Source organism: Diplotaxodon limnothrissa, linkage group LG1 (assembly GCF_057381915.1).
Source record: "Diplotaxodon limnothrissa isolate DT_005_m linkage group LG1, D_limnothrissa_male_GT1.1, whole genome shotgun sequence".
Taxonomy (NCBI): Eukaryota; Metazoa; Chordata; class Actinopteri; order Cichliformes; family Cichlidae; genus Diplotaxodon; species Diplotaxodon limnothrissa.
Window position 1 is genome coordinate 904,681 of NC_140596.1, and position 24,720 is coordinate 929,400.

The 24,720-nt window shown below is 42.5% G+C and overlaps 1 protein-coding gene across 1 annotated transcript; it reads left to right on the forward strand.

Annotated features, from left to right (window-relative positions):
• Positions 1–5,497: 5,497 nt before the first annotated feature.
• Positions 5,498–6,148, forward strand: LOC146639173 (uncharacterized). The gene has a single exon (XM_085351190.1). It carries the CDS (start codon positions 5,498–5,500, stop codon positions 6,146–6,148), a length of 651 nt encoding a protein of 216 aa, XP_085207316.1.
• The last annotated feature ends 18,572 nt before the right edge of the window (positions 6,149–24,720 follow it).

Consider the following 24,720-nt stretch of genomic DNA (forward strand, 5'->3'; position numbering starts at 1 on the left):
ATTGTCTATTCAAGGAGACATAAATCTAGAAAAGATGACTGCTTTCTGTCTGCTCTTCACTTTGGATGCATCCCAAGCAACCTGTCTAATACAAGTTATTATAAGTACACAGCTCACCACTGGTGTCACACAGAAAGAAACTCACATCTGAAAATACTCGCACATTCGGCCTATAGGAGCATCACACAGTGTTACCTCACTGGTCAGTTACAAGAACAACCACATGCATTATCATCATTTAATCCATGCTATCGCTCTTTAAATCATCAACGGCAGTGATGAAAAACTGAGTGGTGAGAAATTCAGATGAAAGGAATTTCCAAACCATCTGCAGGCAGATACCAGAGACATTATCAAAGCCCAACGCGGTGTTGAGCCAGTCAGTAGCTGAAGCAGATGAGCGTTTGATCCACTTTAGGAGAAAAAAATATTCTTAGATGAAGCCTTTAAATGATTTGTGATAGAACTGTCTCCAAAGCTTTTAGGGCAAGTACCCTTGCCATCTCTGCAGGTGTTCCACAGAGATCCATTCTTGGACCTCTGTTATTCTGTGTGAAGCTGGTCAAAGTTCCTGTTGCTTTTGCAGCTTTGCTGGCAAACGTTCAGATGTCAGTTCCTGCTCTGCGTCTGCCAAGATCTTGTGTTTCTTTGCATGTTTAGTCTCGCAATGTTGACTCAAACTGTAACTCTTATACACAGCATTGTACTGTTCACAAAGAACACAGCTTTACCTCTGACTGCAGCTAATGAACCTTTCTAAAAACTTTAAATTCTGCAGCAAACATTCTTTTTTAAATATGAGCTGTCATCTGTCAGGGTTAGCAAACTCAATGTTTGTGTCTGGACACAGGTAAGACTCACACACAGGGACAATAACAGTTTCTATAACAGTCGTGACGGTCCTGACTCACATCAAACTTTCCAGACTCTCATCTCCAAACAAAGCCTGCTCATAACCCTGGGACAGGTGATTCTCCAGGCAAACCTGAGCACAGGGAAAACACAGGTAAGCATCTCTCTCACAGGTAAGTGGAAACATTCACTCGAGGCATTGAGCCGGGATGCACAAACTGTTGCAAAACAATGATCCAGCAAGGACTGACGAGCAACACTCCTTTAGAAGAGCCAACCATGAGGACATCAGGAACGCGTGTGCAGAGGCAGAATGTGGGAAACCCCGGAGAGTCCTGCTTCTGCACCAAAACCAGAACACACAAACACGAGAGCAGAGAGAAGGCGACCGGCAAGGACAAAGTGACACTCACACTTCTCATAAATATCTTTGCCAACACATTTACGGTGAAGCTGCGTTCACTTGCACACAGGTACATATGCAAATATAAAAACTAAGAGCTGGCTTCAAAATAAAAGCCAGAAAGCTATATGTGATTGTAGCACCCCACCTGCTATACTGCGTCTAAACCATAGGTGTCAAACTCTGGCCCGCAAAGCCATACCAAATTACTGTTAGAGCTGGCCTACTGGTATTGTACAGCTAATATATATATTGTTTAGTATTAAGCTTTGCTTGTTCCATATTCAGTTTTTCAGCAAAACTTATTTGAGTCCATAAGAAAAGATTCATTCTTATATCTAGAGGAAGTTTTTTTTTTTCAATAAATATTAACGTTAGCCCGCGACTTTGTTCCAGTTTTGAATTTTGGCCCACTGTGTATTTGAGTTTGACACCCCTGGTCTAAACCCTCTTACTCAGCTCTGGGTAAGAGAACTCTTACTCTGGTTCTGGTGTGTACAGGAATCAGGGAAAGTAACAGTAAACCCCTCGCCTAGACTTGAAGTGGACATGAAACGCTACACGTATAAAGGCTAATTTACCCCACTGAGCCCTGCTCTCATAAACTGACACAGATGTAAGTCAGTCTGTGAAGCTGGATTTGAGAAATCAGTCCTTAAAGTTTAAAACCATGTGTAGCGCCACCTTCTCAGTACGAACTTGACATCATGTGGTTGGTTGGTTGCGTCTGATAGACTTAGTGACAGGATTGTTACCTCAGAGGAAAATAAGGACATGAAAACTAAACATCAGTGTAAGGGGATCACTGTAGCGCTGCAACAATGAGTTTATGTTAGACAAGGATATATTTAATTTAATTTCAATTCAATATTATTTATACAGGGCCAACATCAGTCACCTCAAGGCACTTTATATTCTAAGGTAGACCCTACAATAGCACATACAGAGAAAAACCCAACAATCATATGACCCCCTATGAGCAAGCACTTTGGCGACAGTGGGAAGGAAAAACTCCCTTTACAACAACATCCTCTGTTTGTAAGGTCTGCAATATACATTCATTTAAATGCATTTACTAATCTGTGATAAAGAATAGAAAAGGGAGACACGTTGAGCTGATATCAGTTTCACAACAGGAAGGTTTATTCTTCCTCTGTGCCCCAAAACGCTACTCGATACCACAGCGCGTAATGTGCCCTCTAGCGGCTGGATGTAGGATAGCATTTTAAATGACAGGTACAAAAATACAATCATAACAAAAACCTTTAGGGGGGGGGGACTGTTTTCCCCAGTTTATTTCTGATACCAGATTTTAATAGAAAGCTATTTTCAACTCTCTACACCAGACGGTACGTTTACAAGATGGCAGCTGTCGAGCTAGCGTTTGAAGAGAGAGTCTCCCTTCTCTATTTACTGTGGAGAGCAGAGCAGCGGCGTAAAAGACGTGCTAGCCATACCTGGGTCCACCAGGTCCTCCAGAAGTGTGAGCAGTTCGGTGAGTTTCACCATTTGCTCCAGGAGCTGCATCTGGATGACGGCCGCTTTCAGCGGTATCACCGTCTGTCCCTCGCCCAGTTTGAGGAGCTGCTGTCCCGCGTTGGTCCAAGCATCGCCCGCCTGGATACCAACTACAGGCGCTCAATCCCACCGGCAGAGCGCCTGTCCATCTGCCTGCGGTTAGTAAAGGTGTTTAATACGGTAGTCCTTTATTGATACCTGTGCTAATATATGCTAAACTAGCCGTTTATACACTGCTAACATGGATGTGGTATGCTAATGTAACCCTGGTTAACATAGCTAACAACAAATAAAAGCCTGTTAGTAAAAACAGTCATAAGAAATATATTACAGGTGATAAATAGTCAATAAATAGATCATAATGGTTAGAAAATTCATTAAAAACATCAGCAATGATATAATTCATGGTATAGGATTTCATTTGTGTTTAAAAACATGTTAAAAGGGTACAGAACTTGCTAATTCATGGTGTTTTATGTTAATTCAGGTAAAATGGCTAAAATATGTGTTGAGACTCTTATTGTGAAAGGGCACGCTGCAGCGTGACTCCTGTGATTAGCCACACCCAATCGGGTTGTTCCTTCTTTTTGATGCTCGAGAGGGAGAAATGCAGACAGTCCTTGCAGAGCTGCTGCTTAAATGAGTGAAAAAATAGTAAAAATAAGCCAAAAATCTACTTAAAGCCATTTTTGTACTCTGGAGAATGTATTTTTGTTTTTTCCGACCTGTCCTTGCCTTGGTGACGTTGTGAACATAACCGAACGGGACTTGGTGAGTTCAGCAATTGTCTTTTATTTCATGCAAGAAATTTTTGTTGTATTATATTGCTCATTTCATGCAAATGGAGAGCCAAGGTAGCAGATTTATGTTGTTTTATGTTAAAAACGGTGGATTCGTGCTTAAACGACACACAGGCTGCAGTTCAAAGGCCTTTGACGGTGTTTCAGCGCGCCATATTGGCGTCACCTCATTTACGGCTAAATAAGCTGGAAAAAACGGACTTTTACTGTTATTTAAGGGCTACCCGTGTGTTATTTTCGAATGTTTATGCACTTTATTTTGTTGTTATGGTAGGCCATTAAGGTTTGGATCGGGAAATGCCGAGCTAGAATCGGAGTTTGATCCGCTGAGCGAGAAACAAGATGGCGAGCCACCCACGGACCCATTGAACTGTACCGAGCAGGAAAAAGGAAAACGCCCCCTGCTGGACGTTGAGCTCTTTCGCTGAAAAAACTGGTAGGATTAATCCATACACCTCTGCAAAAGAACAGCGGACTTTTCAAAGCACTGGATAATCATTCGGAGTAATTCCAGGATTAATAGTTAAAGGACACAAAGACAACTTTCTTTTGTTTATTTGTTTGTTTAAGGGATTTATTCAGCCTTTTGCTGAATTGTTTTCAGTTTTACATTTATTTATTTATTTTTGTAATTTATTTTGGTCAACCTTACATTTTAATGCTGTAATGGTGTTAATGGAAATGTAAATAATTTTGTTGGGTTAAAACAAAATAAGAACTGGTTGAGAATTTAAAGGTGAACCTAGACCAAGATTAAATTAAATCTTGGGCCTAAAGAACTGAACTTGATTTAAAATAACACAGTGTTAATGCAAATAGATCAAAGGATAAACTTGAACTTAGAACTTGAAATAAATAAAACAATAACCTAGGTTGAGAATAACATCCTTCTAAAGCCAAATAAAAGGTTTTGAGATAAATAGGATGAACTAACAGAACATACTGAACTAAGAAGGGGAAAGAAAATATCTTGTTTTCCTTAAATGTGTGATGTTGAATGTTTTATGTAATGTGTCTATAACTGTCTATTCTCTGTCTTCACAAAATAATAAGCCGGCAATTTAAACGTATTTACTGGTCTGTGGTCCTTATTACATGCTACGCTCATTACTGCTCTAGTAGTCGAACCTAACTGGTCCTAGTATACTGTAACGACTCCAGAAGTGTTACACTAACAGTGAATGCTGTCGGTGTTTACTGATAGCAAACTGTGGTATGGAGACGACTGTTTATAATATTTCTAGTGATACTCGAAAGGTCTCATCAAGTCCCAATTTAATTCGATTTATGCTGTTATCAGTGTTTGCAATGATAGCATGGCTGTGGTGCCATATCAGTGTATGCTCTCGGTGTTTGCTGATATCAAACTGGTATGAGGACCACTGTTGGTAATCTTTGTAGTGATACTCAGAAGGTCTATCTTATAAAGTCCTTTGTTTTAATTTAGACCTGGTTTAATTCTGGGATAGTTGAATATTTGTATATAATCCCCACAGCTGTCAGACTATAACAGGGGTCACCAGCCTTTCTTAAAACTGAGAGCTAGATAAAACTGTGAACAGTTTGGTTCATCTTTAGTTATATGGTTCTATCTAGCATATTCTATCTTGATAAGCTGTCTTATCACAGGTTACTTTTTCAAAAATATTAACAATGATTTAAGCAAGGAAAGGGCTACATGTCAACATACAACTCTTTATTTCTATTAATGTCTTACTTCATTCCTACCTGATTGACATGTTTAGAATTATGAGTGATTGGCTCACTGTAGGGGTAAAAGTTGCTACCAATCAAATTAGGAAATGGTAAAGTTAAAACAAAACACATTATATTATATCTAATATATATTATGTAATATATATTCCTTTAGGACCATCGCGTCCAGTTTCACAGTTGGTGTGTCCACTGTCTAGTGGACGACTTCATGGCTCTACCTTCAACTGGAGACTGGCGGTCCATCGCAGAGGGATTCCAGGAGCGCTGGAACTCCCCTCTCTGCTGTGGAGCTCTGGATGGGAAGCACGTCCAGACGAAGGCACCCCCCAACTCAGGATCCATGTTCCACAACTACAAGGGAACTTTTTCCATTGTTTTCCTTGTGGTTGTGGATGCAGAGCATCGCTTCCGCGTCATTGATGTTGGGGGGCACGGGAGGACCAGCGACGGTGGTATTCTGGCCAACTCCACCTTTGGTCAGGCTCTTCATGCTGAGACTCTCCATCTGCCTCCGGACCAGCCTCTACCTGGTGGAGAAGACCGTGGAGCCCAGCCCCATGTCTTTGTGGCTGATGAAGCATTCCCACTGCAGCGGGAGATCATGAGGCCTTTCCCTGGACGCCTCCTCCCATTAGAGAAGAGGATTTTCAACTATTGCCTCTCCAGGGCCCGGTTGGCAGTGGAGTGTGCCTTCGGTATCCTCTCCTCACAGTGGAGGTTGTATCGGCGCACCATGGAGCTCCGTCCTGAAGTTGCGGAGAAGTGTGTGAAGGCGACTTGTGTTCTCCACAGTTGCGCTGTTTGGACGAGAGAGGGGCACCTGCTGTGGTGGAGCTGTTGCAAGGCCTGGGTCATGTAGCAGCCAGCAACTTCTCCAGAGAGGCTGTCCTGGTGAGGGAGAAGTTCTTGGCCCACTTCTCGGCGGAGGGAGCCGTGTCTTAGCAGCCAAAAGAATAGCCCATTTGAAGTCCCAGCGACTTCCCCACAACAGCTCTGAGCCACCCACAAACCTCTAAAGTGCGTTCCTGCCTTTTTTAAATTTTCTTAATAAATGGAGCTCTACTCCAAAATAAACTAACCTCTCTTTATTCTCTTAAATAATTGGTCTTCACTATTTTCCTATATAGTAGTTTATTTTTTTCATTAGTATAATATGAAATAAATTCTACATGTGTCAAGTTGTGTGCCAATATTTGCTGTGTAGTAGAACTGAGACAGTCATTGTTAGGGTGCCTGGGTCATCGACTCAGTGTTTTGTGGTTTTGGTTCTTTGATTTTATTTATTTAACACTTAGATCAATAGATCATTATATCATGGGTTATAGGTTTATTCTTAGTTCAGGTTTTCTATGTGGGTTTTGTTAGAGTTTTAGTGTTCTGGTTTTCTGTCTGTGATCCATAGTTGCTGTCTCCCCTGTCTGATGTATCCCCCGTGTCTAGTCTGTGTCTCTGTGTTATGTTTCCTGTTTTACTTTGAAGGTCCATGTATTATGTTAATGTGTCTGGTTTTGCTTCCTTTGTCTCGTTAGGCCTGATTTGCCCCAGCTGTGTTTCCCTCCTGTTTCCCATTCCCTGATTGCTCCCTCTGTGTATTTAAGCCCTGTGTTTCTCTGTGTCTGTGTTGTGATCTACCCTCATCTAGCTGTGTGCGGAAGGTTATTTTGTATTCTTAGTTTTGTTACCCTTTTGAGTTCACGTCTGTCTCCGGAGTCTGCACTTTGGGTCCTTTTCCTGCCTGCACACAGCCATTACATAACAGTCATTACAAAAATTTATTTGAAATAATATTGAAATTCTCAAACAGAAAAACATTAAACATAAATATATAAAATATAACTATTTACAGAGAGACAGGAAGAAAAAGGACCCAGCTTAAAGTGGAAGAGCCTCAGGGAGAAGGAGGAGAAAATAAGAACATTGTTTTGCCCTGGAGAGCTGCTGCCTCATCAGAAAACTACTGATTGCTCGGGTCCAATGTTTCCAAATTTAACACAGCTGTGCTGTTTTAACCCTTTAGAGCCGATCGGAGCGGGAACGCTCTGTTATGCGTAACTATTTTTAAATCCCGGTAGCACTGCAACCACGTAAGCTAGCGCAAAAATTTTTTTTGCATATGAAACCGGAGGAGTTGTACTTACATATTGTGCCATCAGCTTGTCCTAGGTCACGGTTTCCTTCCACATAAAGCTTTGCAAAAACTGCATAAAAAGCGCTTGCAGGAACAAAAACATAATATTCCAGAAACACGCTTTGCCGGTCCAATCAGCTGTTCAAAACACTTCCTACGTTGGAATAGACGTCAGCGCGAACTTTTGCATTTCCGCCATTACCTGGCCGAAACCGGAAGTGACATCATTTTCGCGGAAATGTAGTCTTTTTTGCGATCAGGGCCTCAGGGCCTATACTGCTCTTTTTAAAAGTTATCTTTGACTTTATGACTTTCTGTGTCGTTTCTGGGATGCTTAGGACTCATATTGCACTGCTGGAAATAGTTTATTTTGATGCATATGCTGCTTTTTTGCAAATTTGCACTATAATATTTATTTTCGTTTTTCCTGCAGTGTATAAAAATTGGTGTATTTCAAAAATAAAACTATGAAGACACTCAAAATAAATTTCCTGTGGTGGGAAACTATTTTGTGCAACTTTTTTGTATTTACAGTTTTGAGGGATAAGCCTCTTAAATTTCTCTAACTACAAATATATGTTAAAAAATCAAAAACGATTTTCAATTTTTTTGTAGTTTATTGCACTTTTTTGCAATTTATGTAATTACTATGCACTTAATGAATACATATTATTAAAATCTGGGCTATAATGGTTGTATTGATGTATAGCAACTTGAAATGCTCCCAAAAATGGCTCCACAGCATGTAAAAATATAATATAAGCTCTGGCGGACTTGGTTCTATGGTAGGTCTTAAAGGGTTAAAAAACTAATTTATAAATTTGAAAGCAGCTGGTGTCGTACAGCTGCGGGTGGTTGGCTACAGCGTTGATGAGCCTTTGCTCCATATTGAATGAAGAATGAATGGCTTTGGCTGGACCTGCCCCTTGGAACCAGGTCAGAGCATCACGTCACCAGGCTCCTGATTGGTTGTCGCGGCGCAACTTGAAGCTGGAGTTCAGATCTTTCCAACTCGAGCCGTAGACGCGATAAGCGCGAATGCATAAAATGTACCACACAAACTGCAGCACGTATTTTCCATCACATCAGTCGCGTGAATCAGGCAGAAAACTGTTTTTGTGACGCAAATCTCCTTCCATTGACTTTACATCTAAATCTGACTCTTTGGTCGCTTCTATCGCGTTCGGTGTGTACGCACCATTAGCCGTAATGTTCGACTTTGTAAAGCATTTTATAAATGAGGACAAGAGCCTGTTTGACTTCAAGCACTGATTTCTTAAATCCATCTTCACAGACAGAGTTACATCTGTGCCAGTTTATGAAAGCAGGGCTCAGTGGGGTAAATTAGCCGTTATACGTGGAGCATTTCATGTCCCCTTCAAACAGTAATTAAAGAATTGACCCCAGATAACTCTTAACTTAGGTGCAGAATAAAATGTACAAGCACACACTTTAACTCAAAATGATGTCACAAGTACTTCAGCAATTGAAATATATGTTTAAAATAAATAATACCCTTTGAACTTACTTTGTGGTAAGTTCACTGCTCCCTTGTCCAACAAGGATAATTTTAAACAGATATAATGCTTTTATTGTGGCAGGTTGCCTACTAACCAGTGTTGCCAACTTAGCGACTTTGTTGCTATATTTAGCGAGTTTTCAGACCCCCTTAGCGACTTTTTTTTCTAAAAAAGCGACTAGCAACAAATCTGGCGACTTATTCTGGTATTATTGGAGACTTTTTGACATGAAAGCGGGTATCGCTTTTACTCTCAACAAGCAGCGGTGCTGCCGTGGGCACCTCGCCCGTTCCAATGCGCTCACGGCGGAGGATAGTCGTCCCCCAGCTGCTATCAGGGCAGGAGACGTTCACACCTGTGCGTCCAAACGGCAAATGAATCGCGCATGAGCGAAGCCGCTGCTCCCGCACTGACTGTAACGCAGTCAGTTCTTCTTTTATTCTTATGCTGTTTTGTGGATCACAAGGTTTAAAACTACTTATAAACACACACATACACAGTAACTCCACCAGAGCGCCTATTTCGGGTCACTTTTGCCGGTCCAAGCCCGTATAAAGGAGCAGGGTTGGAATTGTGACATTAAAAAAAACAATAATTGCTAAAAGAAATTTAATTTGTAGTTCTAAATAAATTCTAACTGCATCTAGGACGTTTTTTACTCACTTCATGTCTCTTCCACGATGTTATTTCTCTCTCCAACAGCGTAGGTTACAATTATATTAGCTTTTTTTTTTTTTTTTTTTTTTTTTTTGTGTCCCGTTTGGATCTTTAGCATCAGAATTGTTGTCTTAAGGCCAAGAAAGATGCCAAGCGGATTTATTTTACCAAGTGGATCATCATGGCCTTGCCATATTGGTCCATTTGATTGACCTTTATTATAATTATGAATTTATTTTATTTTCAGTTGCTACAAACGGGACAGACATGACTGGGGGATAGGACAGGGAGAGAGAATGAAAGAAAGAGAGGGAGAGAAAGAAAACCAAAGGGGAGAAGAGACGGTGAGAAGGGGGGGAAGAAAGAATAAAAACAAAACACCTGGATCACCTGTATGGAGAAAAAAACAGAAGAGAAAGCAAACAACAAAGAGCAACATAATAAAAAAAACGGCACTATCACAATAAACTAGCTAGCAGTAGATATCAGTAAATACTAAATAATAAACGATATTGTGCAGCACGCAAGATAGACAGCGCACAATGTGCTTTGAGGCAGCAGCCAAGAAAGCTGTAGTCCGCGTCTGTGAACACCCGTGTGTACACCTGTGTGCATACCTGTGTGGATCAGCGTGCTTGTATTCCAAAGGTTTCTCCATGTAACGATCTGCTAGGGAGTGTGGGGAGCCACAGCCCCGTCCTCCAGGGTATGAAGCAGGTATGGAGGAGATCAAAACTCCAGACATCCAGAGGCCCCCAGAACACAAGAGACCAAGGAAGACCAACAGAGGGGCAGCCGCGCCACTGTCCCAGAAAGAGCTGAGGAGAGTCCCAGATGAGGGCTCACTCAGCAGCCGCGGAGCAGAAGCCAGGGGGAGTTGCAGTGACGCGCCCGTGAGCTCCGCCGGCAGCCAGCTGTGCCTGAGTGACCGAGCCCCAGGCCGAGAGGCCGGGGGCACCCCACCTCCGAAGTGGCCCGAGCGAGCCCCAGGCTCCAGGCCCCGATAAGCGGCCGCCAAGGAGTGAGCCGGTGTGTACCCGGACGCCCACCCCCAGACACAAAGAACCACCAACGCACCGACACCTGAGGGAGTCCGCCACTGGCAGGGGAAGTGGTGGTGGGTGGAGATAGGCCTCCAAACCTTGGAGGGCCTGAGATGTCCCCAGAGAGGTGGCGTCTGATACCCAACCTGACATATAGACACAGACATACAGGCACACACAGACACAAACATCCATCCCCACCCTCATGCTCTCATGAGGGTGGGGGGAAAAAAACCCAATTATATTAGCATGACCAATTATGCAAATTGGGCGATGACGTCATTTAGCGACTTCTAGCGACTTTTAGGACAGCCAATAGCGATTTTCCTTACTGAAGAGTTGGCAACACTGCTACTAACGGGAAGGTTGGTTGTTCGATCGCAGTCAGTTTGCTAACCCCATGTTGCTCTCTGATGCATGAGAGTGTGAATGTTAGACAGAAAGCACAGTATAGAAAAAGTGCTTGTGTGAAAGCACTATATAAGAACCAGTACATCTACATCTATGCGCACATGGGCCCACACAGAAAGTTGGCTCAGTCGGTCACTGCTCACCAGTCCCAGCTCTCGGCTGCCTCTGCTACAGCGTGTTAGCAACTCGCTAACAGTTCTCCTACTGTCCGTGAAAGTCCGAGATAACCTTGAGCCTCACCTGGAAACAGCTGTCCACTGCCGTGCAACTGTCGGGAATGTCACTTCACACTCACTGCTAACTGCTAGTCACGTGATCTTTTGCTAGTCAGCCTCAGTAAACTAAGCTATGTGTCTCGCACGTGTTGAATTAATCCTCGTGCATTACCACACACACACAGGTGCATCAACATTCACGGATCACTGTGAACATTACCTCAGAGTGGTATTGTTATTATTATTACACATTTACCTTTGTGACATATTACAGTGCAGGTTACACTGACATCACGTGGCATTAACCTCATGTTACTGTTGCCTTTAAGTCTTTAGGAATTATGAGTATTTACTCCCATCTGAACTTTTATCAAAGAGGGACAAACTGCATGATGCATGCCGGAGTACGTTGGAATCCTGATTTCCTAATTTAACCTCAGGTGATCAAAATAAATAGATAAATAAACATCATCCTATCACCCTATTCCCGTCATACTTGGTACCAGAATCCTTCCGCTGAGCAGTGGGTGTTTCCATGTCCAGCCCTGAGTGGCTGCAGTGACTACAGAGGCTGTGATGTGCATTTGGCCCCCAACACCAATAACAGCATTTATTGTTTTCTAATCAGCACCCCTTCGGCCGCTCCGATCACTCAGTAAATAATGGAGATGTCAATAACGTCCCGGTCCCGTGACTCTGGAGCCCCGCGCTCGCTCTCTCGCCTGCTGCCCCGCTATAAAGCAGCCTCATTAATCACGCCTTACGTTCGAGGAGAGTTCACAGTGACAAGTACTGAAAATGTGCACGCAGACACACACGAGCATGTGTTCCAGGAGCATGCTCACAAACCCGGTCACACAAAAATCAAATGACCTGCCCCCTCCCTCTGCACTTTAGTGGTCAAGCAGCCAAAATGTGGTCTTGTCAGTGAGGCAGCTCCATTGATTAGCACTTCCAGCTTCTGTTCTGGCCCAGGAATTACCCCTCTAATCTTGTAGTGAGTTATTTGCTGGAGACCAATCAGCCTGATCAGACAAATTACCCTCCTTGTGACTGCCTGGATGCACACAGAGCCACCCTGCGTACAGTATGTTCACCTGCCTGAGGTAACACTCGGTTTGCTTTTGTTTCTGGCCGTCTGAAAACTGTTTGTTTCTCCTTCAAAATAGACTGAGCTGTATAATAGGTGAGTCAACACAAAGGTAAGTCTTAGAGACGCCCTTCCAGGGACACATTTCTTATGAAGGTGTGTATTTTAACCCAGACATTTTACCAGCTGAACTAAACAGCAAGTGAAAAAGCACAAGAAAGCCACTGAGGTCTGAGACAGGACTGTTACTCTCTGCACTGGTTTGGGCTGTTGCTGTTTGAGCTGCTAACAGGAAACGGGTGGTCTTTAATGTTTGGAGGAGGATTGGCCTTTCTATTTAACAGAGCAAAGCAAAGCTCCTATAAAAATACGGAGCAAAGATCAGCACCGGACTTCACCAGAGTCCATCTGATGCTTCCATTCACAGCCCATCTCCAGGGTTTCATTTCCTGCGTAAATGTGCAGTACACGTGTAATCCAGCAGGAGGCACTCTTCTTTGTCACATATATAATTCATGGAGTGGATTAAAACACGATTACCCAGAAGAAGAGAAACCTCTGTCTTCCGGTCGCGTCACACTGAGGCTCGTTCAGAAGAACTTGCACATCAGCCCCTCCGTGTCTGCCCTGGAAACCCCGCGCCACGTCCGGGCCCTTCCTCTGGAGCATGGATGGGATCGATATAGGCTTTCAGAAGCGGCTCCTCCAGCCATTCCCCGCGTTAACGACAGCCATAACTCAGGGCGCTGGCAGCAGAAGAGGTTTATATATATATCTCAGCCCGAGAGCTGTGACCTTTCTGTCTCCCCACTGACAGCTCCTACAGAAAAAGGTGTCAATTAATGACATTTAGAAAATTTCATATCACTCCCAATAACTCTGAGGCTTTTTACAGGAACTCTTCTATTGGTGCTGAACGCTGGTGTGGGTGTTGGTGAAGGAGGGGGGGCGGGTGGAGAGTACTACAGGCTGTCATTAATGTCACTCAGCTTCATGGCGTCATTTTGAACTCTGGTGGAATAAAGGCCAATGCATCATTCCGATTGTGTTCGCTCTGTTTTATTAGTCACTGCAGATTTCTTTGTCCACTCGCTGGTGTGTCACAGTCTTTTTTTCTATAAATAAGCCAATATGTCTTAATGAAATTAACAGAAAAATGTAACGCTTCCAGGAGTTCATTTCTGCCCCTACTGGTGCGGTGTGCACGCCGCTGGGGCAAATTACCGGACCTCGAACTACGTGTTCCTTTTTATGTGTACGTATTTGTTCTCAAGCAGCAGAACATCGACGTTTGCATTTTTTAAAGCACAAAAACAGAAAAAGCTTAGAGCAGCGGTCCCCAACTCCCGGGCCACGGACCAGTACTGGTAGTCGTTTAGTACCGGGCCACGAGAGTTGAAGCTCAGGTGTGAAATTTATGGTTTTCAGGGTTTTTATCAGTTTCTATCGTTATTTTTTTAATCATTTTTATCATTAACTTGGTTTCCCCACACTGTTAGCCTTTGCAGTAATTTCCATAGCTTAGTACTGCAAAATCAACAGTAAAAAACTCTAAAGGATGTTAGCAGTTTGGTACTGTAATTTGCATGTAATTGTGGGAAAATTCCATGAGAATACATTATTTTTACGGTAACTCACCGTACTCATGGAAACAGCTGTAAAATACAGCAAATGTAACAATTAGTGATGTTACTGAGATTATACTATTACGCCATCCGGATTTCTGTTGTTTTCTACTGTAGATCTAAGAGTAATTACTTAAATCCTCATTCAGAGTGTATTACTATAAAATGCAATTCACTGTGAGAGTAGTATTGTCACAGTCTGGCTGGCAGACCGTGGGGAGATGGGGAAATAGGACCCAAACGCCGGACTCTTCAGTGCAACAGTGTTTATTTACAAGGTGGTGAAGTAAACAACAATAAATCCCCAGTTTCCCAGACTCCCGTGTAGTGCTCTCTGCCCCAGTGTTCCTGCACTCCCCGTGCTCACCGCTCCTTCTCGTCCCACACTCCTCCTGAGGGGAAAACAATAGAGGCAGCCGTTACACACTTATCCCAGCAGGCATACACTCACACTTGACTGTGCTTGAAGACTGACGTGTAGTCAAACACAATAATCCAGCATCGGTGGAAGCTCCATCGCTCATCTAAATAGCTCCCCCGACGAGCCCAGATGAGGAGCAGGTGTGCGGCAAGGACTTCGGGTGCGGCCAGCCCTCAAGTTAGGCCACGCCCCCAGGGCTGAAGGTGCCTGTAACTTGGCCACAGAAGAAAGGCAACACACACACACACACACACACACACATACCTGCCTACAGATGTGCACAGGGGCAGTGCAGACAACACACCAAATAATAATAATAATAATAATAATAATAATAATAACAACAGTCATAGTCCCCACTGCCCACGGACCCCGAGTCCCCAGAGCCGGGTCCATGACAAGTATAACATACAGTGGGGCAAAAAAGTATTTAGTCAGCCACCGATTGTGCAAGTTCCCCCACTTAAAATGATGACAGAGGTCAGTAATTTGCACCAGAGGTACACTTCAACTGTGAGAGACAGAATGTGAAAAAAAAATCCATGAATCCACATGGTAGGATTTGTAAAGAATTTATTGGTAAATCAGGGTGGAAAATAAGTATTTGGTCAATAACAAAAATACAACTCAATACTTTGTAACATAACCTTTGTTGGCAATAACAGAGGTCAAACGTTTACTATAGGTCTTTACCAGGTTTGCACACACAGTAGCTGGTATTTTGGCCCATTCCTCCATGCAGATCTTCTCGAGAGCAGTGATGTTTTGGGGCTGTCGCCGAGCAACACGGACTTTCAACTCCCGCCACAGATTTTCTATGGGGTTGAGGTCTGGAGACTGGCTAGGCCACTCCAGGACTTTCAAATGCTTCTTACGGAGCCACTCCTTTGTTGCCCGGGCGGTGTGTTTTGGATCATTGTCATGTTGGAAGACCCAGCCTCGTTTCATCTTCAAAGTTCTCACTGATGGAAGGAGGTTTTGGCTCAAAATCTCACCATACATGGCCCCATTCATTCTGTCCTTAACACGGATCAGTCGTCCTGTCCCCTTGGCAGAAAAACAGCCCCATAGCATGATGTTTCCACCCCCATGCTTCACAGTAGGTATGGTGTTCTTAGGAGAATACTGAGTTGCATCCCTCCTCCAAACACGACGAGTTGAGTTTATACCAAAAAGTTCTACTTTGGTTTCATCTGACCACATGACATTCTCCCAATCCTCTGCTGTATCATCCATGTGCTCTCTGGCAAACTTCAGACGGGCCTGGACATGCACTGGCTTCAGCAGCGGAACACGTCTGGCACTGCGGGATTTGATTCCCTGCCGTTGTAGTGTGTTACTGATGGTGACCTTTGTTACTTTGGTCCCAGCTCTCTGCAGGTCATTCACCAGGTCCCCCCGTGTGGTTCTGGGATCTTTGCTCACCGTTCTCATGATCATTTTGACCCCACGGGATGAGATCTTGCGTGGAGCCCCAGATCGAGGGAGATTATCAGTGGTCTTGTATGTCTTCCATTTTCTGATGATTGCTCCCACAGTTGATTTTTTCACACCAAGCTGCTTGCCTATTGTAGATTCACTCTTCCCAGTCTGGTGCAGGTCTACAATACTTTTCCTGGTGTCCTTCGAAAGCTCTTTGGTCTTGGCCATGGCGGAGTTTGGAGTCTGACTGTTTGAGGCTGTGGACAGGTGTCTTTTATACAGATGATGAGTTCAAACAGGTGCCATTCATACAGGTAACGAGTGGGGGACAGAAAAGCGTCTTACAGAAGACGTTACAGGTCTGTGAGAGCCAGAGATTTTCCTTCTTTGAGGTGACCAAATACTTATTTTCCACCCTGATTTACAAATAAATTCTTTACAAATCCTACCATGTGGATTCATGGATTTTTTTTTCACATTCTGTCTCTCACAGTTGAAGTGTACCTCTGGTGCAAATTACTGACCTCTGTCATCATTTTAAGTGGGGGAACTTGCACAATCGGTGGCTGACTAAATACTTTTTTGCCCCACTGTATAAACTACAATATACAGCATAATTTTTAACTTAAGGAGTAAGTTGCAGCCACACTAAAATTTAATTCCTTGAACTGAATGGAACCTCATATATTAATAAGTGCATTTGTTTATTCAAACAATGTGAAACATTATTACAGCCCACTTTGTATCAAACAGCCAGTCTCACTCTTACCAAAAAGAATATTTAAGTATACTTTAAAAACTAGAAAACAAGCAAGTATACCTTTAGTTTAATTTGTATGTATTTTCTTCCTTTTTTAGACCAAATTACATTTAAGCATACTTTAAGTGCAGTTAGAAGTATACAGAAAAGTATAAGTACATTTAGTCTATACTTGTAGTATAGTAGTGCTTGTAATATACTATGTAGTGTGTAATTTATTTGAAGTATACCTGAGGTTTACTAAGAAGTAAAAAGAAATACCCAGCATGCATTGCAGTGCTTTAACTGTGAAATTAAAACAACTATGAAACAAATGATTGATGTTTTAAAACAAGAATCTGTCAAAAATTCTTGTGTAATGTCTTTTACCTTTTGAACAGAGTAAGTGGGGTAAATCATTAATTTAAAAAATGAAATTGTTCAAACCGTGAGTGACAAAGGTCAATAGTTAATAAACCTCAACTCTCAAAACACTTTCTCACCTGTTCACTATATAATTCTGGTGCTTGGACTATGGGTGCAGTTCTTTATAAATGAAACCTTCTGATGGTTAGAACTGTTATAAATTGGCAGCCAGTTGAACTTCCTGAGGGGGAAACGCCAGCTTCTTTAGAGGAAAAGAAACACATCCTGTTAACAATTTTTAATTCAGAAGGACCTGGAGCTGTGGAGAGAGCTGATGTGGATGACTTCATGTGCCTCACATATATTTCTCAGTGGCAGCTTATCAACAGTTGTCCCTCACTTTCCGTAGCTGAAATTCAGGAGCAGTGGCCTGTCTTGTTTACTCGGAAAGGTCTTTCGAACCACCTTTCCAAACTCACAGGCATCGATATCAGTGAGCGCTTAGGTCAGGCCCTCATAACCAAAGGCAGAAGGATTGTTAACTATTTCTCCAGCCAGAAGCTCAAATGGAAGCTTGGTATAAGGACACTCATCCAGCAGATAGAAAGTGAGGGAGTTTTGACCGACAACAAGGTTGGCACAGCAGCCACACTTCTCATGATGAAGTATTACAAGGAAGATGAAGACTCCCTCTTTGTCTTAGCAGATGTAAGCTTCTTTCATACAGCTCTATGTTTAATGCTGTTGCTTGCTGTCCTGTTTTTTTGTTTTTTTTGGGGGGGGGGTTGTTACATAAAATGTCTTGGTCCTTTATCTGGCAGGAAACATCTACCAGGATGTCCCTTGAAGCAGAAAGCAACCTGCCCATCACCCCAAGGCTGATTATGCTTGGTAAGAAGTCATTTATGAAATAGAGCTGATTAGACCATATTAAAATTTCTGTTTGGCACAATATCAAATTTCACATTACATATTACTGATCAACATGGTAGTCTAGCTACACCAACAGCAGAAATACTGAAGTCAGTACTGTAAAGTTTAACAGCAGCACAAACAGCACATTGGTTTAAAATGGAGCACTGTAACAAAAAATAATTTCCCCCAGGGATCAATAAAGTATTCTGATTCTGATTCTGATTCTGAACTATAAACTTCAAAATAACCATACAGTTGATTCATCTCCGGTAATTTAACTGGGCTGACTCTTTGTTAGGTGTGTTTAATGTGCAGAATAATTCCCAATTATGTACAATTATAATATGTTAAAACGGACTTATGTACACAAGGCCATTAATAATTAACTGTACGTAGCTATTTGCTTTATGACTATCTATGTCTATTTTTTTATGTTTAAGGACAACAGATGGAAATTAGCCTTTGGCTATAATCTGGCATGTTTACATTCATGTAATTTTTTTTTTTTTTACATTTATGTTCATTAACATGCACTGTCCTAAATAAATAAATAAATAAAAATAAATAGACAGTGTGCAGAAGTATTGATATTATTTTATGTTGCATAATGACAACATGTTGCCCCTATACATTTAAGGACAAAGTTCAATGACCGCCACCTGCTGGATGGTGAGTGCAGAGGGGCGTGTAATTGTTGAGCTGGACAAAGAGAACACCTGTGCTGATGCAATGTCAGTCTTCTTTGGTTCATTCTATGTATTGAACCTGGAATACCAGGAGTCAACATTGGAACTAATTCAGAGGTATGTTTGAACAGTTAGCTAATAGTGATAGATGATGATGATGATGATGATGAGTAACTCATTATTTCAAATCACAACTCAATGTTACTGTATGCTACTATTTATTATCCCTCCTGAAGAGGGAACAAAATGTACCTCCAAGGTTGGGACAAGCAGAAGGACTGGGACCACTGTGAAGCGAAAGGTTGTTCACATTAACCCTCATGTCACAACTTTCCTCCAGCGCCTTACTGAATTTGAGTGGAGAACTTCAAATTAGGTAACTGTTGTTGCCATTTTTAGTGAATTTCTTGTATAATTTAAGTGACCAATGTGTTGTTACCCATGTCTCCGCAGATGATCCATGGCCCATGCTTTCTGGACATTTACACAAGACGAGCAACAATGAAGACAAGCTCTCTTGCCATCTTGCAAGACGCTGTCTCTGTCCAATAGGTTTTTTGAGTGCAACAGTTTTGATTTTTTTTCCTTCTTTTACCCGTTTGTTAAAAATTATTTCAGCTACTTACACTTTAATTGTCACATGTATTGGCTCACCCTACAAATCAATGAACTCAGTCCACAAAGCAAGATCAGGGTTCAGTGCAGGTCAGTCAAGTTCCTTCACACCACACACGCTCATCCATGTCCTTGTGGACCCTGCTTTGTGCATTGATTTGGTCGTGTGAGCCAGTATTTTGGACAAAGTGTATATAAAGGTAGACGTGTGGGGCTTGATATTATATTCATTACAATTCAGTTTATTTGTATGGTGCCAACAAAATGAATGCCAAGGCACTTCACATTGTAGGTTTGAGACCCTACAAAATATAACTAAGAAAACCCAACACTTGAGCATGTGTTGTCTGCCATGATATGGATATGACATAATATCGTTATTGTTTGTACAACCATCTGAGAAAATAATGGATTACATGGTTTAGTAAAAACAAGTGCTTCCTCAATGAAAATATGTTTTCAGTTCTTTTCAGTTTTTGATTTTGGAAATGTGCATTTCAGCAGGGAAAAATCAGAACTGAAATAAAGTGGTGTAAAGCACATGAATTATATTTTGTGTGTGTCTATCCATCCATCCATCCAATTTTTTGGAACCCTCCAGTCTCTTACAGTATGTTACTGTTTCTTTAAATTACGGTCAATTACGACCTGTTAAACAGTAAATTTATTTATTTATTTATTTATTTAGGACAGTGCATGTTAATGAACATAAATGTAAAAAAAAAAATTACATGAATGTAAACATGCCAGATTATAGCCAAAGGCTAATTTCCATCTGTTGTCCTTAAACATAAAAAAATAGACATAATTCATAAAAATTCATCATTCATTCATATTAAAAACTCCATCACCAAACTCACACATACACACCATTCTGTTCCCAAATAAAACATTAAAACTATACAACTCATACATGATCTCACACTTGATTTGTCCATAACCAGTTTTTAACCTTTGCCTTAAACAAACTGAGTGTAGAGCATTCTCTAATGGGTTGAGGAAGACTGTTCCACAGATGGCCTCCCTGGACAGAGAGGACATTCTGCCCAAATGCTGTCCGTCTGTGGGGTATAAACAAGTCTCCTCGGATTGTAGCTCGAGTGGTCCTGTCTGAGCTTTCTTTATGCCTAATGAACTGCTTTAGTAGTGGTGGAGCAAGGGAGTGTAAGACTTTATATATTAAACTCACTCTTTTAAGTTTCACTAAGTTATTGAAGTTCAGTAATTTATGTTTTTTTAACACATGACAGTGGTGGTGGGAGGTCGGTTTTTTGTCAAGTAGTTTTAAACTTCTTCTGTTGTTGGACAAGCAAGTGACCAGGACGTCAAACAATAGTCCATATGAGAGATGATCATTGAGTAAAAATAAGTTTTTGCAAATTTCATATTTAAATTATTACGTATATGATTAAAATTTCGATTATCAAATTTAAGTACCTGGGACACTTTATTTATGTGACTCTTGAAGGATAATGTTGGGTCTAGAATGACCCCAAGATATTTAAATTCTGGAGCTAATTCAAGCTCTGCTCCATCCAGGAATATGTTTGACTGCTTCAAGTTTAAAGGGCGTTTTGAAAAATACATACAGACAGTTTTTGAGGTGTTCAACATTAGGCATGAGTCCTCCAGCCAGCTATGCATCAATGCTAAAGCAGCTGTAAGATCTTTTGCCACCTGCTGGACACTATTTGCTTGCGTATATATAACTGCATCATCCGCATACATTTGAGCAAATATATTTGGACAGACTTCAGGTAAGTTATTGATAAAAAGAGAGAACAATAAGGGCCCAAGAACAGATCCTTGAGGAACCCCTGTATCACAGTCTAAATATGGAGATTTAACTCCATCCAACACCACACACTGTTTCCTGTGTGAGAGATATGAGGCAAACCAATGACCGCCTGTTGGGACACGGTGTCCTCTAGCAGAGATGAATATTTTTGGTACTGATGATACGTGATAACGGTAAGTTACTGGTTAATATATTGCAGTTTATTACCTTGCAGCGGGCTTACAGTGACATACCGTGAATAAACGGTAGTATACCAATTTCTTAATCACAGTATGATGTTACTTTGTTGACGTAATTTACGACATAACGACATAACGACATAACGGTATCTCATTGGCGTCACTGTCGCCGTGAGATACCGTAAAAAAGGCTATGGTGCGTTACCATAATTTGTCCAAGAGTATTATACCACACCAGCAAAAAACGGTATCATCCTGCAGAACGGTAAGCTACCGTAACACGGCGTCACGGTATGACGCTGGCAACAGTGACGCCAGTATGTTACCGTAGAGTGGCGATGAAAAGTCTAACAGTGTAGGTCTTTTCCCGTGTGTTATAAATAAATAATCCTGTTTTGGTACCAGTACTGGTTTTATTTTGTTGTATTTATCCGTGACACCTTAAAGGCTGATCTGTGAAAACATTTTCGGACATAAACCGGTCCGTGACCCAAAAAAGGTTGGGGACCGCTGGCTTAGAAGTCAAACCTGAGCAGCATGGTGCTGTAGAGGTTACCGCCATCGCCTCACCAGAGGACAGTCCAGGGTTCAAACTTTTCCTCCCACAACAGCATGAAGGTCAAGTTAACTGGTTACTTTGAATGAGCAGTCAGACTGATAAAAATGATAACGTATGTACATATATCATCATCATCACCTCTTCTGACTGTACATCACAACTATATAATAAATAATACATTATTTCATGTGTGTGCTGAAACACTGTGTTTCTTGTTGGATACCTGAGTTACATTCACCAGCAGAGGCACAGACTGCTCTCTGTAATGTTCAAACACAACGGCACCAATAATAACTCCCAGCAGACACCGGGCCGCTGCAGCTGTGACCACGTCCTCCTGGTTCCTCTCCCGGTCTCTGCAGCAGCTTCACGCCAGCGTGGTTCAGAGTGCAACCACGTGGCGTGGAGGAGGAAACAGCCGACAGGTGACATCACCTTTCGTGTAGCGTCGGGCTGAACGTACACAAATAATTGAAGCCCTTGACCCCATCGAGCTGCACAGGCTGTAAGTACAAACCTGACATTTTGATACCGCTGCGGGGGCCCTTTCACCACTTCTTTTTATATTCCAGTAATCCTCGCCAGCCCAAGGAGGGAAAACGGCGGGGAGAGTGTGAATGATTAAGATTGTCAAACTCAAATAATGCACTCCAATGACAGACTATAAATCAGGATTTGTGACATTTTCAGAAAAGCTCGGCTCTGTGTGTGCGTGAGCAAACACCCACACACACAAACACACTCACACTGCCCTGAATGCCATTCATTTATTATTTACATGTGGTAGATTTGTGTGTCCGTGAATGCCCATAACCTTTCTGCATCTGTGTGTGTTTGAAGAGTTCATAATCATATCTGCTTGCACAGGAGTGTGTGTGTGTGTGTGTGTGTGTGTGTGTGTGTGTGTGTGTGTGTGTGTGTGTGTGTGTGTGTGTGTGTGTGTCAGGACACGATGCTGTCATAGACTGACGGCTATCGACAGAAGTGAGATGCTCCTCGTTGCCCCGCCCTCCCCCGCCCCTCCTTCTTTAATCATTTCCACTGAGATGTTGTCTGCCGTCACCACCGCTGAATTTACGCCGCCATCAGCTGTATTTGCATATTGCCTAATATGGATATTTCCAATTGAGACTGTCCCTCAGCAGCTGATGGCTTCTGTGTTTCATGGCTGTTATTCCCCCTCTGCCATCTCCCCATCACCACACAGAGGACAGATAAGAGCAACGGAGTTAATTCCTCACCACCTGATTGGCTCCATCATTTGCTTTGTATCAGCAGTCGTCACACTGTGCTGCTGGTCTTTAATGCTGGAGAATGAATTAACCTACAGCTGATTTTATTTAAAAATGGAAATTAAAAGAATAGTTTCAGTACTTACTTTTAGCTTAAAGCTGGTTAATGGCTAATAAAAAAGGCTAACGCTCCCATTCTGCTCATTTCAGATCCACGGTTTTATTCTTGGATGCTCCCACAGCAGCTTTGCATGATTCACAGTTCAAATAATCCTTCTTTATCTGTTTATCCTCTGTCTGAAAGAAGGCTGCTTTAGCTCCTCCCCTTTGGGATAGCTTTCTCTTAAACTGTGACATCATCTAGACTGAGGGATAGAAAAAACTGTCATAAACAGAGTGTTCAGAGCAGCCTGAGCTCTGGAGAGCTGCTGGCGTTGGTGCCGTGACAGATGATCCACACGGTGAGGGCCACCTCTGTGTCACATGTGGCGTTCTTTTCACCGTTAACAGTGACAGTAGTTAACAGTAACAACTGTGCTTTAACTCAAACTATTATCTTTCCTAAGCGACCAAAAGAGCAACAAAAAAGAAACCACCACCCCCCGAGTCATGCCGTCATCACAGCTGTTCCTTGTTCCTCACGAATGTTCACCAGAGACCAGGAGCTGTCTGCAAGCTTCTCTGCTGCAGTGAAAGACTGGAGCTAACTCTGGCAGCTTCTGAGAGGCTTTTCTTTGTTTCCTTGCAGGACTTGCTGTTTGGGGAGAAAACCATGTCAAAGACCCTGCGTGATTTTGCTGCTTTGGGGTAAATTGCTCACTTTGTTTTGAGGAGTTTGACTGAGTGCCATTTTGGGGAGAGGTGGGGTTTGTTTGTAATTTTCTTTGGTGCATTCACTTTTGCACGTACCTCTGCTCATTGCATTTTTTGGTTTGGAGTCTCTTGGATTTATGGTGAAGTGAACCCTCACCCAAACTCCTCTGGCTGAAACAGCTACCAGCCAGCCTGTGGTGGGCACTCTGGGCCCTCAGATGTGGAGGTGACCGCAGGTTCCCACAGGGCAAGCTGGAGGACATCACTCAGCGCAAACAGCAGATTTAGATCCCGAGACCTCCAAAGATTAAAAGATCTGTTTGTGAGCTCCTCTAAAACTCAATGAATCCACACAAAAACAAGGCAGCAGTTATCTTCTTACAGCAGCACCTCTGTGAACCTCCAAACACACGTATGAGCGTAATTTTAGCGTGCACTTCCACACGTGCGGTTTTTAATTGATCCTGTTCAGCGAGCATCGTGGTGTGGAATCAGGAAATGGCAGCACTGAAGGATCTCTCCTCTGCAGCAGCACTGCTCTCCTCCTCTTGTCCTTAGCTGCATGTTGTTTTGATACACAGCTGCCATCTGTGTGAAATATTAATGCAGTGGGCTGATTTGGGGTGTCGAGCAGTGTCACTCATTTGGCTTTTAATCATGCGGCAGCTTGAGAAAAAAGGAGGGAAAATAACTTCCCTTCCTGGGTGGCTGTCAAAGTCTTCCCAAAGTCATCCGGCTGGCGGGCGTCATGGCTGTCGCCTGTCTCCGCTTTCATTGACAGCTGCATTTTTGGCTCATCTTCGAGCGGCTGAGCGCTTTCACGTCTTCAGCCAAAACAAGGACGACACCCATGAAAATTTAAATACGGCTCCGTCTCACCGCTCAGCCCTTCCACGGGGCCTTCCTCCCCTGAGGAGCGCAAATTAACACCCTGCTGAATTTCTCGCCGCATTTCATCCACATTATTAGGAACAGTGTTTGTGATTTGGATGCGCTT

Bases quoted from the DNA above. Each gene is read 5' to 3' on its own strand.
- LOC146639173 (XM_085351190.1), top strand. From the start codon at position 5,498: ATGGCTCTACCTTCAACTGGAGACTGGCGGTCCATCGCAGAGGGATTC.